Raw genomic sequence first — 25,114 nt, 5'->3', positions numbered from 1 at the left:
TCATCATTCATTGGCCTGAGCAACCTGAGCAAAGTCTGTCAGACTATCTGTTCTCATGACTTGTAAGTTTTTGCAGTAGATTGTGGAGTATAGAACTTGGGCAATGGTAAAAGGTGTTGAGGAGAAGGCCTTGGGGCCATGAGCTCTTCCAAACTTTGATTCATAGTTGAAATGGGTGTTTTGAAGTTCTAGCAGTTGGACCATGTACCTTGGCAAGAAAGTAAAGGTAGTTCAAATAATAATGCGAATATAAGACGAATATAATTTGTAGAATGTGCAATTAAAATTAAACTGGGATAACCAACAATTAGCTGTAAATTGCTACTGGTGTGACTGCTACGCACCTCAGCAAATGCCATGGCTTACTTGTAATGACTTAGATTTTTTTATTCTGTTTCTCAACCAAATTTTTTTTAAGTCCTTCAGTACATAGAAATTGGTCAACACACTCTTTCAAAGATACATTAAAATCCCATTAACCATGGGAATGTGTATGGGTCTCTGTAGAGACAGAGCTCTGGAAACCAGGTGGTGAGCAACAGAGGTTGAATTCCCTAATTTGTGTTGCAAAGGGAATAAAGGAAACTGATTTATGCTATGTATAAGTATTTAGCTGAATGAATCACGTTCTCTGACTAAACTGCTCCTTTTCCTCTTGGCCATCAAATACCCTGAACCTGCCTGGAGGTTCGGAAGTGTTAAGTGATGGGCTCCATCTTTCTGAAGTGGGCAGGAATTTGTCCTAAGCTTTGCAGTTAACTAAGGTATTCCTGTTTTCATAGAAACATGCTCTTCAGCTGCTGCTTGGTGGGGACAGGAAGAAGTCTGTGTTAAAGACATTAAGAAACCATGAAAATGTTTAAATAGCTTGTGAAATTGGATCATATCAACTAATAGGAATAGGCACCTAGTTCTGGGCTTCACAATGCACATGTGTGCACTTAACTAGCTATCTGAAAGAAACCAAAGGGATGACCAAGTCTTCCCACATAGTGAGAAGGCCCCAGTTGTACCTCTTCTGCTTGTTTGCTGAAGCAACTACCATAATTTTTAGCATTTTCTCTCCTCATTTTTTTAATCATTAATTTTATATATTAATTTATATGAATGAGTCAATGAAAATTTCTCTTATACATCCATTTGATTTCCAAGTGCACCGATGTATGTATAAGCATAATAGCTCAGTTGAGCTCTCATTTTTATATAGTTGTTTAATTTTCAAGTAATAATTTATGTCCTTCCTTAGGAGCAGGCAAAACTTTCCTCTGTATGCTTATTTCTGCCACAACACCAAACATTTCTATTTTGCTTTAATGATTCTGTTTTTATTTATACTTTGTTCTGTGCTTTGCATTCAATTTTGCTTACAAATGCTCCATAAAATCTGTTATTTCTTGGAGGTTTAGGTGAGGCTGTCAGAAAATCATTTTTTTTTTTTTTTTTTTCAGAGAATAATCTAACGCAATGGTTTAATGGTTCGCCACAAGTGCATTGATATTTTCATATATTTTTATAGTAAGCAAGAAAATGTTAGTGTTTTATTTCTATGGAGTGATTGTATGATAATAAATCTGCTTTCCTATGTGATTAGTTGGGTAAAAAACAAAGGAAAATGTTCTTCATCTGTGGGAGAGGAATGAAGCATTTGGAGTGCAGAAGTTTTTCAGTGCACATAACTTTATACATCATATATTTCACAGGTTTGAATTTTTTGTCAGAGTAGAATAGAAGTTAAAACTTTTTTTTCAGCTTAAGAAAACTTATTCTGGACAGAGGAAAGCTGCTGCTGGTCTAAGTACTGTAAATGGGCTAGCATTTAAACTTGGCTTTGATTTTATCCCACAATCAGATCATATGTTATCATTTGATACACTGAGATAAAATGAGTACAGTGACATCCTGTACGCAGGCATGTATACATACAACACATATCTGTACGAGTAAAACAACTTTTGGACCAGACTTATGACCATGTGAGAGAGGAGACTAGAATCTATTTCCTGTATGGCTGATTTCAAGATATTTTCATGAGGTGTGGTGCTGTAGCGTGAGATGCACCAAGTTATTCTATGTATCCCTGGGGATAAATGAGCGTTCCAGAAAGGAAGGTTTACAAGAAAATTAGTTATACTTTTTTATTCTAAGACTGCACTCTTCATTACTAAGGAAACTATTATATCTTTGAAAATTGATAGCTGTTGAACTGGTGCTTTTGTGTAAATGCCTTTTTATGAAATGGTCATTGTGCAATCTGAAGTGACAGATTATTGCTAGCTGAGCTGCATTGCTGAGCATAATTGTTAATTACTGCTCTAATTCAGTGGGTTATACTTATAGTGACCCTCACTGATTTTATCTGAAATCGCGTTACTCTTAGTATTTGCTTAATAACAAGGATGATTAACTTTCTGAGAATGGGCTTTCCTTAACAGTTTGTGGTTGGTGTCCAGTCATCTGTCACGATGTACTACTTCTGCTCTCTGCTTTTTTTTCCTGGTATTTTCTGAAGGAGAGTATGAGTTCAGTGTCATGTTTCATGTCTGTGTTACCAAATGAAGGTGTTCTGTTTAAAGTCAGTAAAAAATTCAAATTATTTATTTTTATCAAGTGTCCAAATATTTATTAATAATATGCGATCCACATATAGTGAAAGAAAATATCTGCTGCTGCCTGTGAGGGAGTTAATTTGTGCTGCATTATTCATCTATTTCTGATGGTGTAGGTCAGGAGTGGGGAGCTGAGCTGTGGGTCTGTAGATACCTGCAGACCCAAATCCTCCCCTCTTGTGGTGCTTTCTATAACATCTGTCCTTCTTGTCCAGGCTGATGTGGATGAACTGCTTGCTTTTCAGAGGACAGGAGTTTGCCCCTCTCCTCCACTCCTGTTCTCCAAGGACCTTTGTAGGAGCTCAGATTTTAAAGTCCTTGACAGGCTGCCCTGTGCAAGGACAGCTGAGAAGAGAAAAAAAGTTTATGTTCTGGGACTCTGACCCATTCCCTGCAGCGTGTGCTTTGTAATAGAAACACAGCTCTTTGATCTTTGCATGCTTTTCACTAATATTTTTGGTCCTTGTACATGTTACCATCAGCAACTGAGTTTACTGCCATAGAAACCTGTGAGGGTCAAAACAGAGCTTTACTCTACATTAGCTTGTTTCTTTTTTTGTTTTGTTTTTGTTTTTGTTTTTGTTTTTGTTTTTGTTTTTGTTTTTCTCTGAGATTTCTAATGAACAGACAAACTTGCAATTGTGGTAATAAATGTTTGTTCACTGAGAAGAAACACAGATCTCATGTGAACTTCCATCTAGCCAAGTGTGTGCCTCCCAAAGAGCTTTATTTGAGGGAGTGATTCTACTGCGTGGAAAGGAGCCTGTTAACAACCAGCAAAGTTTATACATCTCATTTTTCTTTCTCATTTTGTCAATATGCTGGGCAAAAAGATTGTCTTACTGGGTAAGGATTTGAAAAATCAACACCTCATAAATATCTGCTCCTGAGCACAGCACAATCCCTGTTTGCACCACAGATCCACCTTCCCTGCCCAAAAGAGGGGAGATCCATTTCAGTATTATTATTCATCGTCTTTTAATTATCTGTTAATGTAACATGAAATATAATATATGGCAAACTCAGCCACATTGCTTTTAAAGAGACGATTGTGATTCAGGGAAAGGAGTGCCAAGAGAGCCCAGTGAGAGCTGTGCAATGAAGTCCAGCTCTGTTTTTCTGCCATATTCCAGGAGTTTTCCTTTAGTGGAGCCTATTGCAAAGAGTCACGTCACTGCTTTCTCTCTTTCTTTTTGGTCACGCCATATGACAGTAAGCCATGGAAAGTTTGAAGATCAGACCTAAAATTTGTACTTTATTTTATTTTATTTTATTTTATTTTATTTTATTTTTTTATCACGGTGAAATATTACATATGTTCTGAATAGCAAGTATTGGATGGAGATGGCTGGGATGCTGCTTTCAGGTCTCAGTATTAATTTTTCAGACTGGATTTTGGACAGTGGAAGATCCATGGGTCATTTCTAAAGGATCTGCAAAACATTAGCAATCCCGTAGTCTGTAAATTTAGAATTCTTATTCTAGAGTATGGCACTATGGGACACAGATGGAGACAAATCAAGACATATGAGTTTAAGGCAAAGCACAATCCCTTGTGCCTTTTATATTGATATCTAATTTGCAACTGCAACTTTAACAAGCTTTGGTGCATAAGATCCTTGAAATGTAATGAGTACTCATCTTTTATGCGTGGAACTGAAGGCACTTAATGACTTGTAAGAACAGGTGCTTTGTTTGTTAGCCATCCTCCACCTAAGGCTTTTTTTCAAAGGAACTAGAAGGATTGGCATCTAAATCCCTTTGATGCACAGTCCCATTAAAGAAAATGAGCAAGTGCCCACACTTCGTATTGGTAGACAAGCTACTTCAGTTAACTGAGTACTTAAACACTTTTTTTTCAGGACTCATGTAGCAGCGTAAATAAAATGGGCACAGCCAAACTCTCACATGACTCACAAACTCTCCTTCCTGCGTGAGCATGCCCACCCATGCAGGCTGCTGAGCACCTTGAGCTCCCATTGACTTCAGATGGGAGAGTACTTACAATTTAGTTGCATTATGGATATTTGAAAAAATCTATTATCTGTTGTTGTCTATATTGAGACTAGTTAAAAAGCTTTCACGTTTCCTACCTATGTTAGAACAACTCTGAAGCTTATTTTGGTATGTTTAATACCAATCTATAGAAGTCACTGGTTTATGTGGTATTGTATCTTTTCAGTAAATAGCTCTGTGCATAGTGTTGTAAAAAGCAACTAATTGAAATTTCTGGCATTAAAAACATCAACCTAAATAATACGTATTGTTGCTTAGTCTTATTCAGTATGAGGATTACCATGGCACTCTCTTCAAAGTATAACATTATTGTGCAGGTTAAGGAAGAGAGCTTCATTTCTCTTCGTACTGTACTGAACATTGTGCGAATATGGTTTTTATTTTTATGGCTGTAAATGAGATACTCAATTTGCTACAGCAGTGCAGTGTTTACTCTGTCTAGCATGACTGTCAAATCTGAAAGCATTTCCAGAAAGAATTACTATGCCTTGCAAGGACCTAAGCATAGCAGTTTGAACATTTCCTTTCTTGAAGTTGCTTTCCTGCTGATATTTATTGTAAATCAGAAACATGCTTAAAGATATTTTGCTTCTACTTAAATAAGGAATAGTAATTTGAACTGTGCTATTTGATACAAGAAATAGTTTTACTGCCTGCATAAAAATTTCAGTAACTTGAATATGTGTAGGTAAAGCTTTTCTGCCCAGAATATTATTTGCTTATGCTTATGCTTGGCAAAGCTGTTGATATGTTATATTATTGAAACTAAATAAATCAATGTATCCTTAAACAGAATGCCAAAAAGAAAATGTAGATTCACCTCAAAGGTGTGGAACAGTGTGGGTAGCTGGAAGAAGTATGTGCAACACTTTTTTTTGTCTGCATATCTCTGTTATCTTGTCTTACTTACCATCCATCATAGCGTGCACCATGAAAGCTCGTGTCCTTGTCTGGTTAGCACACTGATATTGTAAAACCGTTCTATCTGTGTACAGCTGAGCCTTCCTTACCACCCTGTGTTCCTTCTCATATGGATGTGGAAGCTCTGAGTACTGGAGATTTTCCAACACCATCGTGTTTGTTTGTTTGTTTTAGCAAGGGTGATTTGAACTACAATTATTCAAAGTCTCTGAAATCAGTATGAGTGGAACATGATCAATTGCTGGTACTTTGGGCTATGTTCTCATCAGTGGGATTCATTCTAAGATATACCATTAGCCACCCTCTTCGCTCAAGCTAGGTTGATATGTAAGTATTGATATAGATCATTCATTTTAGAATTTTTGTAACTGAAGTTACTTCTGACTTGCTGCTATTACATGTAGAATGGAAAAGGGTATTAGTTGCTGTGGGCTGATCATTCACTTTGAGAAAGCATGTAATTTCTATTAGCATAACAGAAGAGCAGATGTAGCTTTGCCCAGAGGCCAAATATGCCTGAAGAGAAAATATAAAGAAGATAAGCATAAATGGTATTTCCCTTGAGAACCCTCTCTTCTGATCTGCTGATTGTACATCAGAGCAGAGGAGCATTCTGGGTACTTTAAAGTATCACTTCCTTCTTGGAGAATTTAAAAGCAGCATGCATGTTCTGGATAAATTGTGAAATTTTTGCGACTTTACTTTCCAAAGGCAGATGAATCAATTTCACACCTCTTCTTGTTTAGCTCCCAAACTACCTGGGAAACCCAAATGCATCTCTCTTCCTGAAGAGATCAAGAGGGATCTTGAATCTCATGTCTTATTGTTGTCATTCTCTGTTACTTGGATATCTCCTACAAATCTCTAGCTGTTCTAAGTGCCTCCTTGAACTACATTTATCCTTTCTCTTAAAAAATTTCCTTCCCATCTGCCTATGTCTTTATCCTGTCAGCTAGCCTCATGCTGCTGGATTTCTCTCCTCAGTCCAATGTGGCCAAGGCCAAACAGGTACACAGAGGTGGCCAGTCCTACACTCCTGGCTCACGGGAAAAACACAGAGTTACAAGCACACAATAAAAAATTAAACCGTCCTTATTTGCTTAATATTTTATACTCACCATTTGGTGAAAGGGGGTGGTGGGGGAGGTTGTTTGTTGCCTTCATTTTTACTTGTTAAGTGTAGATGTATGGAAATGACTTAGTTAATGGTTTTCTGGCATCTCATCCCAACACAAGTGAGAAGTATGTTAGCATTCATCTGAAACCAAATGTTTTCAGATAAGGAGATGATGTCTTCAGGCATTTCTATTGATATTTAATTATGCATATCTTTCTATATAATCTATGGCTTTTATGCACTCTTATGCAATACACACAATAGTAATCTGCTTGTTTGGCTTGGTTCAGCTGCCATTTAATGACAAATTGTTACAGATTCTGGATTTAAGACTGGATTCTTGGGTATAGCATATTTTAATGGGATTGTGGGTAAGTGCAGTTTTTATTCTGTTTGCAGGATTAATAAGTTTGGTTGGTGTGGGTTTTAAAGCTCTGAACAACAGTAGAAACTGTATGAGAAAAAAGTAAAAGGAGTTGATGCATGAGGCATTAGAAAGCAGTTGGTTATGCAGAATTTTACTGTGCAATACTTGTACTAGATATGATACAAAATTTTGACTGAAAATCCTACTTGTCCTCAAGCACTCTAAACCCCTTGTTCTGAACCAGTTTTCCTATAGGCTGGGTGTTTAAGGTACGTATTTAATTACCCTATGTGATATCACTTTACAGTTACGTAAAATGGTTTGTGTATAAGATATCAAAGAGCAGGAATGAAAGTTTGTCCCAGGGAAGAATTATTGCATAGCATTGATTCTTGAAAATTTCCATAAACTATTGAAGCAACATGTATTTTTGATTCCATGGCAATAGTAATGTAAACACACAAAATACTACCATTAAACAAAAACAACAAACAAACAAAATTTAAAATCAACTTACTTGAGTATAACAGATTGTTAAAATGCTAAGCAAATTGGATTCTGTCCCAGCATGTTCTGTGGATGGCTCACAGTAAATGGTGTGCATGTTTAATCTTATGGCTGGGTTAGAGCAAGATCGATTTGGGTGGCTGATTTTGGAAAAAAATAAATTAGGTTGGTGTTGTAAAAAGCTGTTAATCAAATTTTGGGCATTACACTTTATGAAGACATGATATAATTCTTTGGGGCAATGAAATCTGTATGATTAAAATCTTAGAATGAAATTTTATTTGTTGAAAAATCAAAAAAAAATTCAAAAAATACAGATCAGCACACTTCACTTCTTATTGAAAAAGGAGGATAAAATATTCTCTTATTGCCCTTCCCTTCCCTCAGAAATTTTGAAGTCATCCTTTGTGTCTGATCCATCTGCTTGTACTGAACTTTGCCTGTCAGGGTCCCATTTTGAAATCAGACAGTTAAAGCTTATATAAGGTTGCTTTCACTAAGCATGGCCATTAACAATGGGATTGTTCTCAAGATTTATAATTAGAACTATACGTCTGCTCCAAGAAGTCATATGAGCTGATTTAAACTAAATGCTTTGCTTTTATTTCTGTTAAGGTTCCCCAGATTGCCCATGAATCAAAAGAAGCTTCTCTCTGATGGCCTTATGGGAGCAGCTGTGGTTGAAAGTAAATGAACTAATTGATTTGACAGATAATTCTCAATAGCTTACAGATTGGATTTCTACATAGCTCAGCATGTTGTTTTGTTAGCAAAATATGTAGTATCTGAATACTGATAAGAAGCCAAGTGAATATAGGAAAATAATGCTCTAGTCTGAATAGAAGAGAGTGAGGATCTTGGGTGTGAATTGTCTGTGTCCCAAGATACTATTTTTATTTACTTACATGGTTCATTTAGTTACCTTTATTGCTCATTTGGCTGATATCCTTCATTCATCCTAATTTTTTTTATTATTTTTATTTTTATTTTTTTCTAGAGGAGGTAAATTATGTGAGTTCCAATGAAATACCAGTACTAGGAGGGGAAAACTGTTCAGACTTTCCTTCCTGAAACATCTGCATTTATCCCTTCTGGATTTCTTGGACTTTCACCAGGCTGATTCACAAGCTGTCTGGTGCCCTCTATTCCTGGTATTTTTGGTTTTTGCTTTTTTCTTTTACCTGGTGAAAAGCTTTCTCTGAGTTTGCAAAATGCATTTTTATGTCTCTGAAAATAAGTCTGGGATTTTATCATTTTGTTTTCAGCAAAAGTACATAGAAGCAAGGTAATCCTGAGCTGCTCTTCAGTCTTTAATTGTAAACATTTATTACCCAAGCCTGGAAACTAAAGGGATTTGGTTGTAAAGCTACCTGCTGTTGGGTTTGTCAGACCCTAATGTTCTTTGGAGTCATTTTGATACTTTTCCCTACAACCACGAGAACTGGAAAAATTCTTAAATAAAACCACTGCACTTACGATTGATTGATTGATTGATTGATTGATTTATTGTGATCCCCTGACACCAGAGGTGGCCCTTTGGTTCACCTCCTCTGTTTTGAAAGTTTTGTGGTAAAATCATGGTAGCTGACAACACTTTACGACCTTCTGATTTGCATTCGGGTTTCTTTCAACCTAATTTTATAGCATCATTTTGTGTGAATTATTTGCCTCATCTAGGTGGGTAAGCTGTACAGAACAGATCGTCATCAGGTTATTCTAAACTTTTTCTCTGCATAGCAACATGATAAGAAATAGGACCCCATTTACTTCTAGCTCTGTCACAACTTTGTTGTGATGCATCAAATGTGAATTGTTGGCAGATTAATGTTTCCACACATCAAAAAGCCTGTTACTTTCCCCAATGTCTTTGGATTATCTTCACAGCAACTGTCTTCTCTGCTTTTGTAAAGTAATCAGCTTTCCTGATCGTTTCCTAATCATTCATAACAAACGTTGTAGGGTTTTCACTGAAGGGACAGACTCAAGAGCTCTCCAAATGAACTCAGGTGTTCCTTGAGGTGTAAAATGTACAGCTTGGCTAATTTCAAGTCATTTCCCCATGGAAAATTATGTCTCTCTGGACTGTTCAGGAAACCATTTACTTGTATCAGTGCTGACTAATTAGATGAATAAAGCATAAGGATACTGGTTTTACAAACCATGAGAAAATCAGACATCTAAATTAGATAAATGGCAAAATGTTTATCTGCAATCATAACAAGGGGTATAAGAGAAATCATACTCAGCTATAATATATGGCATAAAATCTGTCTTTCTTGCTGAATAATTGATATACTGTATGTTGCCATATCTTTCATGGTGAAATACTTGAGATGAGAAAGTACGGCTCCTGTACTAAATCTCTTCTCCAAAAATTAGAAATATTAGGCTAGTGCTAACAGTTCATGTTGATGTTCAGCACCATGTCATGGACCCGTGTGGGTAAAAGAGGGACTGATCTGTATTCAGGAAATATTTGTCCTCCCTTATCTTCCATGCAGGCATCAGTTCTGTACTACTTCTTATGTGTTGGGATTCTCTTTCACCCCAGAAGTTCTATGATAGCCATCATTCATCCAAGTAGCTATGGTGCAGCCAGCTACACGCTGCTTTTCACAGACCTACATGAGTCAATTTTGCTCTTCTTCATTGAGATAAGCGTAAGCCATTTCTGTAATAGTGGAAGATGAAAATTATGTGGAAAGGGGACATCTTGAGAATAAACCTTTTATCAAATGGTAACATGAAAATCCCTGCTGGTTCACATCATGCTGGTTGTTGTTTTTTGTTTGTTTGTTTGTTTTTTCCTTAATCAGGTTCAGTCAGTGGCTTGTTGATGTAATTTCAGTTTTTGAAAGCATTTTTCATTGACCTGTCCTGGTGGACCAGGAGCTGAGACTGAGACTCCAGTTTCCAATATTTGCACAGTCCATGAATGAAAACCCAGCTGGTGTGTTCCAGCCTAGGGAATGGTTCATGACCTCTGTGCAAAACTAGTCATCTTCCATAATAAAGTTATGCTGTTTCAGCGTGATGGCATGTTGAGTTACTTTAAATTCATTAGACATGACATTGTAGTATTTGAAGAATATAAAGGATTGAAAACCATTGGAGTCTGCAATGATCTTTAGAAACCCTGTTCTCATCCCTTGGTATTTATTTGCTATTTTTTTGTAAATGTAAAATTAGTGACAAAAATTGACTCTTGTAGCAGGCCCTGATAAGCCAAAGAAGTATATTATAATTAAACAGATATAATGAAGAAAAAATATGTTATCTAGCAAAATTCTTAAGATAAAACCATGACCTGAAAATACAGAAACCTCTACAAAATGAATCCCAGGCTCCCTCAGGAAACGGGAGAGAACATGCTTGATTAATCTGGTGCTAATCTTTCACAGTCACGCTTCTCTGATATTTATTCCTTGAAATAATAAAAGGGGACATGTCAGATGTGGGACAGCCATAATGTACTCCCTTGCTTGCTACTGCCCTTTTCTAACTTGAGTGTTCCTCTCCCAGAGCAAACTGTTAAAATAAGAAGTAAGCCCTCCATTTGTCCTTTCTGTTGACCTTTACTATTTTGTGGCTCTGCATTTGCACAGTTAAATTACATGGTAAGAAATTTTCCATCCTTTTTCTAGCTCTGTCAGAGAGTATTCATCTTCTCAGTAACAAATAGTGGAACACACAAAATCTTCACAGGTATGTGTGGGCAGATTTGGAGAACATAAAATCTATCCTTGGCCATAGAGTCCCTGCCCTGTCTATCCTGCAGTGTGCCTTGCCATGTGTGAGACTGGAGAGGTGACAAGTCCTGGGGAAAGAAGTCTCTTCTGCTCTTTCTAATAATTAGTAAATGTTGCTCTGTTTTCCCTGAAAATACATAGTTTTGTATAATTTCCCCCCCAGATTGGTCCCATGGTGATAATGGGGGAGTTTTCTCCCTGGGCGCCTCTGAGATGTTTGTGTTGGGAATTGCATGTTCCATACTCCTAATGAATAGAGACAGGAATGTAATAACTTAAGACTTTAAAAGTGTGCAGGGTGTCTTGGGAGGAAAGGTTTTCCTTTCAGCTCCTCCACTTTGGTATTTGCATTTACTGAAATTTTTCTATGGGTCTCTATGGAGGGAAGAGACTGTATGTCTGAAACCTGGATATTAATCACATCTAAACACAATTCACCTTGCTTTTACCTGGGAATCATTGCATCATTTCAAGTAGTCCAGTATAAATGGTACAAGGTAACATGCTGCAATATATATTATTCACCTACATTTGAGAGTCATAAAAATAATTTCCTTCTGGATATTTTTGATGTGATGTTAAATTATTCAGCTTAAATTCATGACTAATCTCTGTTTTTCAGATTTTTCAGTCTTCATAAGAATGCCAAATATCTCCTATAATTCATTAAACAGGAAACAGCTTGCACTGTATACGTAGACCTAGCACCACATCCCTTAAAACTGTTATAAAAACAGAATATCTGCATTACAGTGGCAGAAAATAGGAGAACAATTATTTTTCTATATCTCTTTGGAAGATACAGAGTGAGAGAGAATGAAGTAATTAAGATACCTTTAAAGTTTTACTTGTTGTCTCATTGTAATAATAATATTTCTAACTGAATAAAAGAATCCCATGGATTGCTTTTTAAACCATATTCCATATTGTTTCTTGCTTCTTGTCGTAATGTAATTAAATATAAATATGACAAGCCCACCAAGTGGAAAATTGATTTTGGTCTTAAGTTGACCCCAATTTTGTTCTGGTTTAGCATTTCATTTTCATTTAATAAAAGTAGTATAGTATTTTATATAAGCATTTCTTTCTCTAACCAACCAACTATTGCAGCTTTTCCTCCAGTAGCCATAAACCACTGTCAGGGCTAACCTCCGCTGTTACAGCAGCAGTGAATCTGTCCTGCTGATCTCATGGAAAAGCTGGAGCTGGAAACTAAGATGTCCTGAATATAGCTGAGGATGTGGTTTTGAGAGAAATATTAATGTAATTTGTTGGAATTAGGGAAGTGAAATGTGGAATTCTGATGATAGCGACTGAGTTATAGACTAAGTACACTAATTAAAAAGCAACTTAGTCTAATATATTAATCTGTCAAATGACAGCTCTAAAGAGAGCTGCTGTCTGTTCTGTGCATGAGCATTGGAATGTTGAAATTCTGGTCTGTAATGACAATTTTACACTGTATACAAAATTCAATAATAGTGTTAAAACAAAACAAACAACAACAAAAAAAAAAACAGTTGAAGGATTACTTATTTTTGGTATGAAACACGCTGGGAGATCATAGAATCATAGAATCATTAAGCATGGAAAAGCCCTCCAAGATCATCCAGTCCAACCATCCCCCTACTACTGATGTCACCCACTAAACCATGTCCCTAAGCACCATGTCCAACCTTTCCTTGAACACCCCCAGGGACAGTGACTCCACCACTCCATTGGGCAACCCATTCCAATGCTTGACTGCTCAGTGTAGCTATAAACTGCGTTCATGTGCAGGATAGAAGGAAATAGAGTTTTCATTTATTCTTTTCTTTCTCTTTTCATTGCTGTTTCTTTGTTTACATGGCTGTGCTAGAATCCAGCTAAGAATCTAGAAAAGAAAAATCAAGTCAGTTTGAATAAAGCATTTCTTAATAATTTCCATAACTACTACTAACTAAATTTTTACTCATATCAGTGTAACATCTAGGGGTTTTCATATTTTAAGATTTATCTACAGAATTCCTTTGTATAAAAGTTTCTTTTATTGGGTAACTGGTATAGCTTTCTTGCGTCCTCCACCAATAATTTCAAAATATATGGCCAAGAGAAAAGAAAAAGTATATGCATTTGATGTACATTGAAAGTACATTTGATATTACATCTATATTCCTCCTTTGGAAATGACTTTAATGGGTGACAAGATGACAGTTAAATGAAAATAGCTGAATATTTTTTTTACAAATATCATTTTAGTTTGTTTTTTTGAATATAGAAAAGCACAACTTAGATTTTGCATGTGTAATAAAATACTAAGTCTGTATAAAGCAAAGCAATAATTGTACTCTTTGGAAGGAATGTGAAGCTTTAAAAAAAAACAAATGAACACTTCTGTAGGTGTTTAAGGATACAACTCTAGAATCCCGTATAGTTTTATTTATTTATTTACTGTTGTCTTCACTAATTTATTTTTTATTTTTTGCTAAACATAGTGAATAATGTGCCCCTGAATATTCTCTTTATAGGTGTTTAAATATCTGCTGAAGTTCCTAAAGCTAGAATTTACTTGCAGTCTGCCATCTGTTTCAAAATCATTGTAAACACATAGAGTCAGATCTTCAGCTGCTCTAAAGCATCACATGAAGTTAGTGGAGCTACATAGAATTTCTTCAGAAGAGAATTTGGCTTGTGCTATTTGTATCTACACTTTTCCTGAACCTGAAATTGTTTTCACCATATAATTACAATCTTTTCATCATTCTCATCAAAGATTTACATTAGTTGCTTAATTTTGGCTAAAGTTCATATTCACAATTATGTGAAAAAGATTCATGCAATATGGATGTGAACTTTACAAGAAACTATTTTTTTGATCAAAACTCCTTCTGTAAACTACTTTTCTAGTAAAATGTTTACAAAAGGAAAAGCTTAATTTTTAATATTTTGCTTGCTTTGTCAGACTCCTTTCATGGTGACACAGGCCATTGTACATAAGCCCATTGTTTATTGCCAATGAAAGGTGTATAACAAGGACTGCTCTAGGTCCAAATTTGTATGAAGTTTTTTTTTAATCACATGAGTTTTAACAAAAACAAGTTCTGGATTCTTCAACCAGGACGGTGTTGTCTTGGATGTACATACAGGCTGGGGAACAAGTGTCTGGTGTGCCATTCTGCAGGGGGGGATCTGGGAATTTTGATTGATGGCAAGCTCAATATGAGCCAACAGCATGCCCTGGGGCCAAAAGGGCCAGCCATATCCTGGGGTCTATCAAGCACCGAAGAGCTGAATGTTGGAAAGAAGTGATTGTCCCACTGTACTCAGCACTGGTGCCGCCTCACCTCGAGTACTGTGTGGGGGTTTGGGTGCAACAATATAAGGAGGACATAAAACTATTAGTCTGTCCAAAGAAGAGCTATAAAGATGGTTGGAGGGGCAGGTGCTGGTCTCTCGTCTGGGGACAGCAACAGGACCCGAGGGAATGGCACAGAGCTACTACAGGGGTGGTTCAGGATGGATATCAGGAAAAGGTTCTTCACCAAGAGGGTGGTCAGGCACTGGCACAGACTCCCCAGGGATGTGGTCATGGCACCGAGCCTGCCTGAGCTCAAGGACTGTTTGAACAACGTTCTCAGATGTTTGGTTTATCTCTTACGTTGCCCTGTGTGGAGCTGGGGGTTGGACTCATTGATCCTCATGGGTCCCTTCCAACTCAGGATATTCTATGATTCTGTGAAATCTCGTACTGGCATTCAGAATGCCACCTTTGATGTGGCAAATATGCTATAGCAGATGGTTTCATTACCACCAGTGATGTGTATTTTATACCTTCGATACCAGTCTTCATGGTCTGACATCAGTTGTAAGGCTGGTATTGCTGTTAAGCTATATAAAAACCTGGTGTCAGGTCTTAATGCTCTGAAAGTAATAACACTCCTCATCTTCTATTAAAATAAAAAATACAGGCACTCAGTTTCCTGTGAATAGATTTCAGTAGATAAAAGCCAGAACTTGGAGAGCTGAGTTACTGTTCTCACTAATAATTGTATGTTTAACACCACCTTGCTGTGAAATCTAAGTCAATTAATCTGCTTCTGTTCTCCTCACCTGCAAAAGGATACCAGTTCACAACAGCATTCATAAAACTGAAATTAAACACACTGTCTGTTAGTAATAGAGTTAAATTCACTCTCCTTTAAAGGCTACCTAAGAAATCTTATACTGTCGGTTTCTTTTTTAAATGATAAACTTTTCTTTCAGCAGAATTTCTGTATGATGCATAGAAGAATTTGATGTATGATGCATATAAGTTGCCTCTGCTGATCTGGAAAAAATACTGAAGTAAACTGAAAACAAAGAAGGTGTATACATTGATACTCTAATAATTGCAATGTATATAAATCCAGAATGTAAAATTCAAAACTAAATTTAGAACTTATTGCAACATGGCAAAACTAGACCAATTGAAAACTTTGTAAATTTAGTGCCCACAAAATATATGTCCCTATTTTTGACAGAGGTTGTTAAAATAAGAGGTACCTGCCCTTATGCCATGTAGAATGCTGTGAATACTGTAAAAGCCCAAGACAAATATTAGAAACAAATCGTGCAGCAAATTGATTGCACTGCTGTATCCCTCAGGAAGGCAATGCAGCTTCCAGTTACAGACAAAGATGTCATTGTTTGAATTTACTCCCATTTCAGCCCTTTAATGAGGACACCAGCAGGTTGCTGGTTGTCCCTGGAGTGCCATCCCGTTAATTCTACATCAGGCATCGATGGGCCATGTGATCTGAATGGAGCGTGAGCAGCAGTGAGTTCGTGAGCAGTAGTGAGTTTGGCACGTGGGGATGAAAAATGTAGTTCTGCAGAGTTTGACAGTTTCCACCAAGATGGACCTATGGGAAGTGAAGTATCACTCAGACATTAGGTTTGGCAGTAACAGAGGTCTTTCATATCTGTACAGCATGTGCATTGCAATTTATTTACATTGTGTCTGAAAATTGGTATTAATTTATTGGGTCAGTTTGGTGAATCTAAAGCTACCTGCTGGAGATGAGGTGTTTAACAGTGAGTGGCTGTCTCTGGGGAGCTTGTGCTTCCTCAGTAAGTACTGATTTGCTTTGCTGTCTTCAAGCGACCAATAGGAAATATTTATATATTTCCTATATAAATATATGTTCATACTCTTTGGTGAATATTTGCTGTGGTATTCACTTATGATCAGCCCTGGTTATTAATGATATGAATACGATAAGGCACAGAAAGTTCTTTGAATACAGCAAAAGTTTGGTAGCCACAGTGGACCTAAAAAAGAAGTAGAGATTCTCTTCTTTTTAGACTGGTCCCAAAGTAGTAATCTTCCACTGTATTTGGTATTCTAGGATGTGATGTCAACGTTCTTCCAGTTTGGGGCTTCTATCCAGCAGGAAGCCATTGTCATGCTGAAGATCATGCAGGATTATGACTGGCACGTGTTTTCTCTGGTGACCACCACCTTCCCTGGATATCGAGACTTCATCAATGTCATTAAGACCACAGTGGAAAATAGTTTTGTGGGCTGGGACATGCAGAACATCATCGTACTTGATACTGCCTTTGGAGATGCCAAGACGCAAATTCAACTGAAGAAAATTCATTCATCTGTCATCTTGCTGTATTGCTCCAAAGATGAAGCTGTCTACATACTGGATGAGGCTCGCTCTCTGGGCCTTACTGGCTATGATTTCTTTTGGATAGTTCCCAGCCTGGTTAGTGGTAACACAGAAATCACCCCCAAGGAGTTTCCTTCGGGACTCATTTCAGCATCTTATGATGAGTGGGACTACAGCTTAGAAGCTCGGGTGCGGGACGGCCTTGGGATTATTGCCACTGCTGCATCAGCCATGCTGGACAAATACTCCTTCATTCCTGAAGCAAAAACTAGCTGCTATGGTCAACTGGAGAAAAACGACCGGCCATCTCACACCTTGCACAAGTAAGGATTATTGTCTTATTTATCTGTTTATTTATTTTTCCTACAGAACCTTGATAATTTTCCATTCTAGTGCCATTATATTTTTCTTGAAGGAGAATAATGTTTTTTGTTTGTTTGTTTGTTTGTTTTGTTAATCATTTCACACTCTTTTTTGTCTTTTCTGTCTTCTATGTCACACTCTTTTTAAGCAATGATTTTCAGATGTTCCAAGGGAATGTGCAATAAGACTTGCCACAATGCTCACTGTGCACACAGAAATGACGTTACGTGCTGTGGAGAATAAACACTGCTCTGGGCCTGATGTAGAAGGCAATAGAAATTAGTGTTAGGGGGTATGAAACTGAGTTAATAAAATTGCTCCACTGTGTACCTTAATTATGAATTCAATTGCCAAAATGCTATGAAGACCTTGCCAGTTTCTCTGGGACTCGCACTTGCATCAGCAGGAAGCTGGTAATATTTTGGAAGAAAAGAGATATGCAGTGTAAAGGAGGTGTCCCTGGAAATTATAGAAGTATTAGATTAGTTAGGCAGCTTTTACTGCCTGAACTGAAATATGTCACTTCTACTTGTGAGGATTTAATTTTTGTTGCCTTTACGAGAATAACTGTAAGACTTCATCTGCACTAATCCAAGTTGGTATGGAAGTTTCCTCAAAACACTTTGTCATATGGGAACTGGCAAGGTTTATATCAGGATTCTCTGTTATTTATTTATTATCTTGGACCTTTTATATTTCCCCTTTGGAAGTAGTACTCCTCATTACTTGTATCCAAAATGTTGCATACTACATGCCACACAAGAATAAATTTCTTTATCTGTTTTGTGAGAAGAGGTAAAGGGAATCTTGCGTATTTTTATAGCTCTTTAAAATATATCATAGGAAAGTTACTAAGCAGTATTTATGATACTTGTTTTGACTGAATAGTGCAGATGAAGCACTTTACAGAAAACGAGGTTGGAATTTTCACAAGAAGGAAACTCAGTGACAATTTCATATAAGAGTCTATGGGATGTTTTTAATTTTCTGAGCTGTATATGCATACTTAGAATAGGAGTTGTGTGCTGTATGATGTCCTGGAACAGTTGTTGTTTTCTATGAAAATGGCATCTTCAGGCACAGCATTCTTCAGAAGCTCTCTTAGATGCCAAATACTGCCAAGTAAATGGATTTTAACATTTCATACATCTATTTCATAAACCATAAAACTGTGTTCTGTCATCACAAGTGTTGGTGCTTAAAATACAGTGGTCCAGTTGGACAGACCATAACAACTTGAACCTGTTTTGAAAAGGACTCCTACCCCACAGGGTTGGCAATGCACAGCTGTAGATTTGAGTTAGGCATTCAGCACAAGCTGTCTTTCTTCAAACAATCATTTTTTTTCTGACGTATGTATGACTACAAGAGCAAGGCTTGTGAGTGTTAGCGCAGTGAGATTAGGCTTCACCAGGAGATTCTGCAGTGTGCAGTGCATGGTGCACACAAAAATTATTAATAGGCGTTGTTTGGATATAGCGCACTGTGGTTAATAAAGTCTTTTTGTGATGCAAAGCATTGAGCTATGATGTGAGAATGTATTTTCTGTACAGAAGATGCTTTGAGCTACTCCAACGACACAGGAACAAGAAACAGGCTGTTTTTAATTTAGAAATGTCAGAATTACACTAAAATGTATAAACTTTAAATAGTTATCCTTACGTAAAACTCCCCAAGACTATTCTTGTCACATATAATCTGCAAGAAAAGCAAGTTTATGCAAGCATTTAGCATTGCTAAGTAATCTCTGGGAGCTGACCAGTCTCTCCATGCCAATGTGAATAAAATAAATTAATTGTGCTTTCTTTTCCTCATCCCTTGATTGCAGTTTTCTTCCTACATGAAAGTCAAAGTGTCCTCTAGAAATCAATGCCTAAACTGGGGTTTTATTCTGAAATGTCATCTTCACAGTTCAAGGCCACAGACAGTGCAGCTTTTTATTTTAAACTAAAAGATAAATGTATATGATATTGTATTAAAGAACTAACTTGAAGAAAGGATTTCAGAGCATACTTACAATGATAAAGGGCTAAAATAATTGCTGCACTGGGCCTCCCTGTCCATGCTTGGAACATGCGGGAGAAGTGGGGTTACACACTGGGGCACTACTGGTAAGCTCAGGGGAGACCACTCAGTGGAGAGCAGGAAAGTGGCCCTATAAGGTGATGCCTGAGGAAAATTAAGCTCAAAAATAGAGCAGAAAAGAGGATTTTAGACTCCATCTGTTATAATGACAGTCTAAATTCAGCTTTAAACCCAGTATAGTATTCTAAGGCTATGCCATAATAGCTAATTTGCGTGTAAATGGAGGTAGGTAAGGCTTTATGTGCTGCTTCCCACACCTGGATAGCAAGGCTCATCTTCACTTATAAAGAAATTCTATGTAAAGGAAGCTCTGAAGTGAAAGCTCCTCCTCCCTCTTTCTTAAATCCTTTGAGTATTAAATTAACTTGAAGATATATATGTTTTAAAGCACACAATTTATTCTTCCTGCCACTGCAATTCTAAGATGCTTTCATTGGTTTTCGAGACCCACAAAAAATCCAGTTTGCTTTAGTTTTTGAGATGATCCAATCAATGTTAATTTCCGATAACTATACAAAAACAAGTGTTTCTATATGAATTAAAGATAAAAACTAAAATATTGTTTCAAACACTATTTTTTAAATTTTATTTTAAATGTGTATGTATTGATTCAAATCTTTTCCCAGCCATGGAAGACCTAGAATCTCCCAAGACAGAAAAATACTATTGCGTGAAATCCTGGCACCAGCACAGCAGGATAGATAAAATTAGAAGTTCACTAATGCAATGTCAATTGAACAAATGCTCTCTTGCTCTCTCTTTCCAAAAACAAACAAACAAACAAACAAACAAAAAACAACCAAACCAAACAAAAAAAAACACACAAAAAAACAAACAAACAACAACAACAACAAAGAAACACAAACTAAACAAACAAACAGCAAAACAAAATTATCCTGCCAGTTATCATGGAAAGTTCTGCTGCTTTATGAATAGAAATGTTTCTGCTTTGTCTAGTAGTGTACTCACATTGTGTTTAAAAGTCATAACCCTGGGAGAGACATTTCCCAACATTTCCAGTAACTCTGATCTTTACAGGGATGGATGAGGTGTGACAAAGCTGTTGTTCTGTTGTTCTTAAAAGCAAGATGTGCCTGTCCATAGGCATGATCAGTTGTTGACCAAGCTGTGTTTACGTTTGGTTACATTCAATTTCCAAATAAAACCAAATAATATATGGGATTTGGAGACTTATTTTACCTTTGGTAGTGCAAGTGTCAGACTACAAAGCTGACCAAATAGCTCTGGGCAGGGTGTGCTTTCATACTCTCACCAGGCGTTGTTTCCCTTATTCATCAACGAAGCTGCTGAGGGGTCTGGAGAACAAGTCTTAGGAGGAGCGGCTGAGGGAGCTGGGACTGTTTAGCCTGGAGAAGAGGAGGCTCAGGGGCAACCTTATCGCACTCTACAGGCATCTGAAAGGAGGCTGTAGCGAGGTGGGGGTTGGTCTATTCTCCCACGTGCCTGGTGACAGGATGAAGGGGAATGGGCTAAAGTTGTGCCAGGGCAGGTGGATATTAAGAAGAACTTCTTTACTGAAAGGGTTGTTAGGCATTGGAATGGGCTGCCCAGGGAAGTGGTTGAGTCCCCACCCCTGGAGGTCTTTAAAAGAGGTTTAGATGTAGAGCTTAGTGATATGGTTTAGTGAAAGACTTGTTAGTGTTAGGTCAGAGGCTGGACTCGGTGATCTTGGAGGTCTCTTCTAACCTAGATGATTCTGTGATCATCACCTAAGCCAGAGAGCAGCAGCATCCTGAAATTCTCAGGGGTCCGGTCTGATGGCCAGATGATGGCCTACCACACATTTCATCTCCTTATCTTTGCTGTTGTGCTGCTGTTGCAATGTGCCTATGAAAAATCTGCTCCAGAAGATGAGGGTGTGCTGTCCTTGAAGTCCTGCTATTCATTCATCAGGTTCAATATTTTCATGTCAGCTTTTAGCAATGACATATGAAATTTCCTCTTTTTCTTTCAAATAAAATCAAGTATTACTTGGACACAATGGTTTGATGAATAATCCAGCAAATCTGTTTAATGTTTTCCAGTTTTCAGAGATTTGTCCATTTCATAAAGTTCTGTCAAAAGACTTGGGAAAACAAACAAACAAACAAACAAAAAACACAGCATATTATCTGCTTTATTTGAAGATGTACTGTTATTTAATAACTATATAGGGAGCAAAATGTTTTTCCTTGGGCACTTCCAGGGATGGGGCATCCACAGAACCTCTGGGCAGCCAGGCCCAGGGCCTCACTGCCAATTTCTTCCTAATACCTAACCTAAATCTACCATCTTTAAGTTTAAAACTGTTGCCCCTTGCCCTTTCACTACATGCAATTGTAAAGTCTCTCTCTGTCTAAGACCTCTTTAAGTACTGTAATGTTGGAATAAGGCCTCCCTGGAGCCTTCCCTTCTCCAGGCTAAACCGCCCCAATGCTCTCAGCCTCTTCACAGGAGAGGTGCTCCAGCCCCTGATAATTGCTGTGGCCCTCCTCTGCACCCACTCCAACAGGTCCACATCTCTCTGGTGCTGGTGACCCCAGAGCTGGATACAGCACTCCAGGCGGGGCCTCACAAGGGCAGAGCAGAGGGAGATAATCACCTCCCTCAGCCACCCTTTTGATGCAGCCTAGGATACAGTTGGCAATTTTAAGACCTGAAGACGTTTCACTGCTGCTGGGTTCCTCATTTCTGCTTCTTTGCCACTGCATCTGCTGGTCCAGAGAAAGAAAGAATCCAAAAGAGGGGAAAACAGAAAACTGAAACAGCTAACGGCAGGAATAAAGCTGCCGAGACCACAGGGCTGCAGGGAGACCCAGATTCTCAGTGCATTTAGACGAGGGTCTTCAAATGAGGACCAAGCTGCTAGTCCCTGCCAATGTTACCAGCTAAGTTCAGACATCCTGGATGACAAGAATTTATTGGCAACATGAAGCACTAAATGAGAGAAGATGTTCTAGAGAAGAAAATTTTTGGTAGTAGCAGGATCCCACTTTGATTGTTTTGTGTGGGGATGACTTCTGATCAGGAGACATGGTACACTGGTGTAGCAGTGAGGCTGGCACACGGGGATACACTAAATTTAACTTCCTGCCGATGAGCATATTTTAAACACTAACAACTAGCTATTTTCACTTCTTTTAATTCATGTGCTCTAAGTGCCCTCTTTTATAGCATAAAAATTCTCCTGTATAGTGCAGTAGCTCTGTACAGTTAAACAGCTCTGTATATTAAACAGCAGAAAATGAATTGATGAAACTCACATTCCTCTGGAAGTAAAACTAAACTTCACCAGCATCCTTATGTGATGCTGGTGTGCTGATAAAATGAAGAAATTATAGAAAACTTGTATCAGAATTTTTTCCCACGTCAGGTCATTTTAGGAAGCAAAATCCGTTTAGGAAGCAGAATCAGGTAGCATCTTAAGGGCTTACAGAACGCTTTCCCTTTATTGGGATGCTAAACAAAAGCAAATCAACAACAACAAAAGAGCAAGCATGGCCTGCGTTCTGCAGCTGAACGCAGCCAGCTTTCAGGGCTGGAAGCAGGTCTTGAAATTCAAAATATAAACATGAAGGGTATTGGAGCTGGTGTTGCTGTAGACTGCCCCCTTGCAGAGAACCAGGCAGGCTTCCCAGGGATGAGTCTGGGGTGCTGCTGGGGTGGTGAAGCAAAATATAAACGTATTAGCACTTTTTTACAAAATGTTATTACTAATAATAACAGTAGCTCACTAAACCTTCTGGTGTTTGATGGGTTATGCTAGTCTGCAGCACCTGCCCAGACAGCTGGGCCCTTTCTCATCTCGCTTCCACCCTGTCCCACTTTTAGAAGGGTTCTCCAAAAGTTTGGTTGCTGGTCTGGCAGAACTGGGGCAAAATGACATTTCCAGACCTGGTGGCATCTCATGCTTTAAGGAGCAGCTGGCAGAAGGTACAAGTAGTTGGCGTGCCATTCCTTTTTCACAGTCACCGAGCATATTGTTCCCAAAATTTGATTCATCCATGCTGGCTCAAGGCCTAGGGAGACGCAGCTCCAGGAACAGGAGTTATATTCAGGAGAGTGAGGGCTGGGGGACGTGAAGGAGGAGGAGGAGGCAGAAAGAGGAAGAGGAGGTGCTGTATTTGTATCATTGGGAAGGATATGAAGTTAGAAAAAAAAAAAAATCCCATGTAGCCTAAGATATAAAATTGTCTTGAAAAAATGCTTATCTGTTTGAAAAATGCATCACTACCTTTGGTTAATAGTGATCTAATTCAGACCTGTTTCTGTAGGTACTTCAGAACCTGTTACATATTTTATGTACAGAGTTTCTCAATTTAATTTTATAGACATTTTTAGGAAATCTGTTTCTTAATGGTAAATCACTTTTCATCAGGTTTCTCTTGATAAGTATTTTCCAGATTTCACAGCGGCATCAGAAGGAAGCTCAGCAATTCATAGGCTCAACAGGATAAAGAAAAAAAAAAAAAAAAAAAAAAAAAAAAAAGATAAAATTTGGATCCCCTCCTGCTTTTTTAGGTATGATCCTGGGTGAACGCCAAGCCCAAACAGGCTGGCTGTCTAGATTATTAAAATGGTTAGTACATACTGTTCGGAGGAAAGTGAAATATCACCAGATGACATGTCAGTTGTGAGGTATTTAATCTACTTTAAATCTCATCTTGGAAGTCCCTTCTTTGGGAAAAGAGGGGGAGAGCTGCTTTTATGAAACCTTTATTTCCCGAAGTCTCCACTGGTTCTCTTCCTTGCCTGCAGTTGTCATGGATTTGAAACACTGCCCCATGGTGAGGAATGTGCTAAATAAAAAATGATAGTCTGCAGTGATGGCACCTGAGCGATTTATTGGGTTTGCTGAGCTGATCTGGGCTGCAGGGTAAGGGCAGGAGTTGCAGGCTTGAGCTCCTGGAGTCCCGGGAGCTTTCTGCTCCCTGCAGCCATCTGTGATGGGTTTCACAGGTCTGATAACAAAGTTCTCTTGCTTGGAGGTAGCTTAGGAGTGATAAGTTTTCATTACTGCCTCTGCCTTACCCATTCTTTTTTCCCAGCTGGTGATCTATTCTGGAGCTGGGCACTGGGTGGATTTCACAATAATTTCAGCCCAGGCATACTTGCTTGTTATGAATGAATATTTGCAAGGATGCTCCCTGCCTGGCATCCCAGAGGTACATGGGGAAAGGTACTCCCAGGTGAGGACTTCCCTGAACACTGGAATGATCTTTGTTTGAGACAAAATGATCTTTATAATTTTCATGATTTTAACTTAAAATATATGCTTGCCACAGAATCCACTAAACCTTCTTGCTTTTGCTCTCAAATACTTGCATCTATTAGGGCAACACTTGTGCATCTTGCATATACATACACGTGTTAAACATCAGAAGAAATCCTACAGCTTGGGAGCATATTTGCTGTTGTGTAACTAGAACAAAAAGCCTCAAAGATTCTACTCCAGGAGTGGTCACAGCATTGCAGGTGCTTCAGCTGAAGGCACGCAGTAAAAGAATTACCCAAAATATTACAAGGAGAGAAGGTCCAAGTCCTCTGTAAGGAGATCCATGAGAAAGGTGCTTCTGTTTCAGCAATGCCTTATCCTACAACATGGTCTTCTAAAAACTGAGGTAGCACTCTCATTCTTCTGCTGTCCTCCCCCATAATAGAAAGTGGAGTCAGTGAAGTTGTGATATAATATTTAAAGTGTAGGAAATCCCACCTTACTGAAATGTGTTGTCTTTCTGGATAATATC

At 38.1% G+C, this 25,114-nt stretch overlaps 1 protein-coding gene across 3 annotated transcripts in view; it reads left to right on the top strand.

Annotated features, from left to right (window-relative positions):
- The window catches only part of GRIN2A (glutamate ionotropic receptor NMDA type subunit 2A), a 187,525-nt gene that overhangs the window by 88,253 nt on the left and 74,158 nt on the right, over positions 1-25,114 (top strand). For all 3 annotated transcript variants that reach the window (XM_035339397.1, XM_035339396.1, XM_035339395.1), the window contains exon 3: positions 16,650-17,242. In XM_035339397.1, the coding sequence (XP_035195288.1) occupies positions 16,650-17,242 (593 nt within the window). The remainder of the gene's footprint in view (positions 1-16,649; positions 17,243-25,114) is intronic.

This window comes from Oxyura jamaicensis, chromosome 14 (genome assembly GCF_011077185.1).
Source record: "Oxyura jamaicensis isolate SHBP4307 breed ruddy duck chromosome 14, BPBGC_Ojam_1.0, whole genome shotgun sequence".
Taxonomy (NCBI): Eukaryota; Metazoa; Chordata; class Aves; order Anseriformes; family Anatidae; genus Oxyura; species Oxyura jamaicensis.
This window is presented reverse-complemented; position numbering and strand designations above follow the sequence as displayed.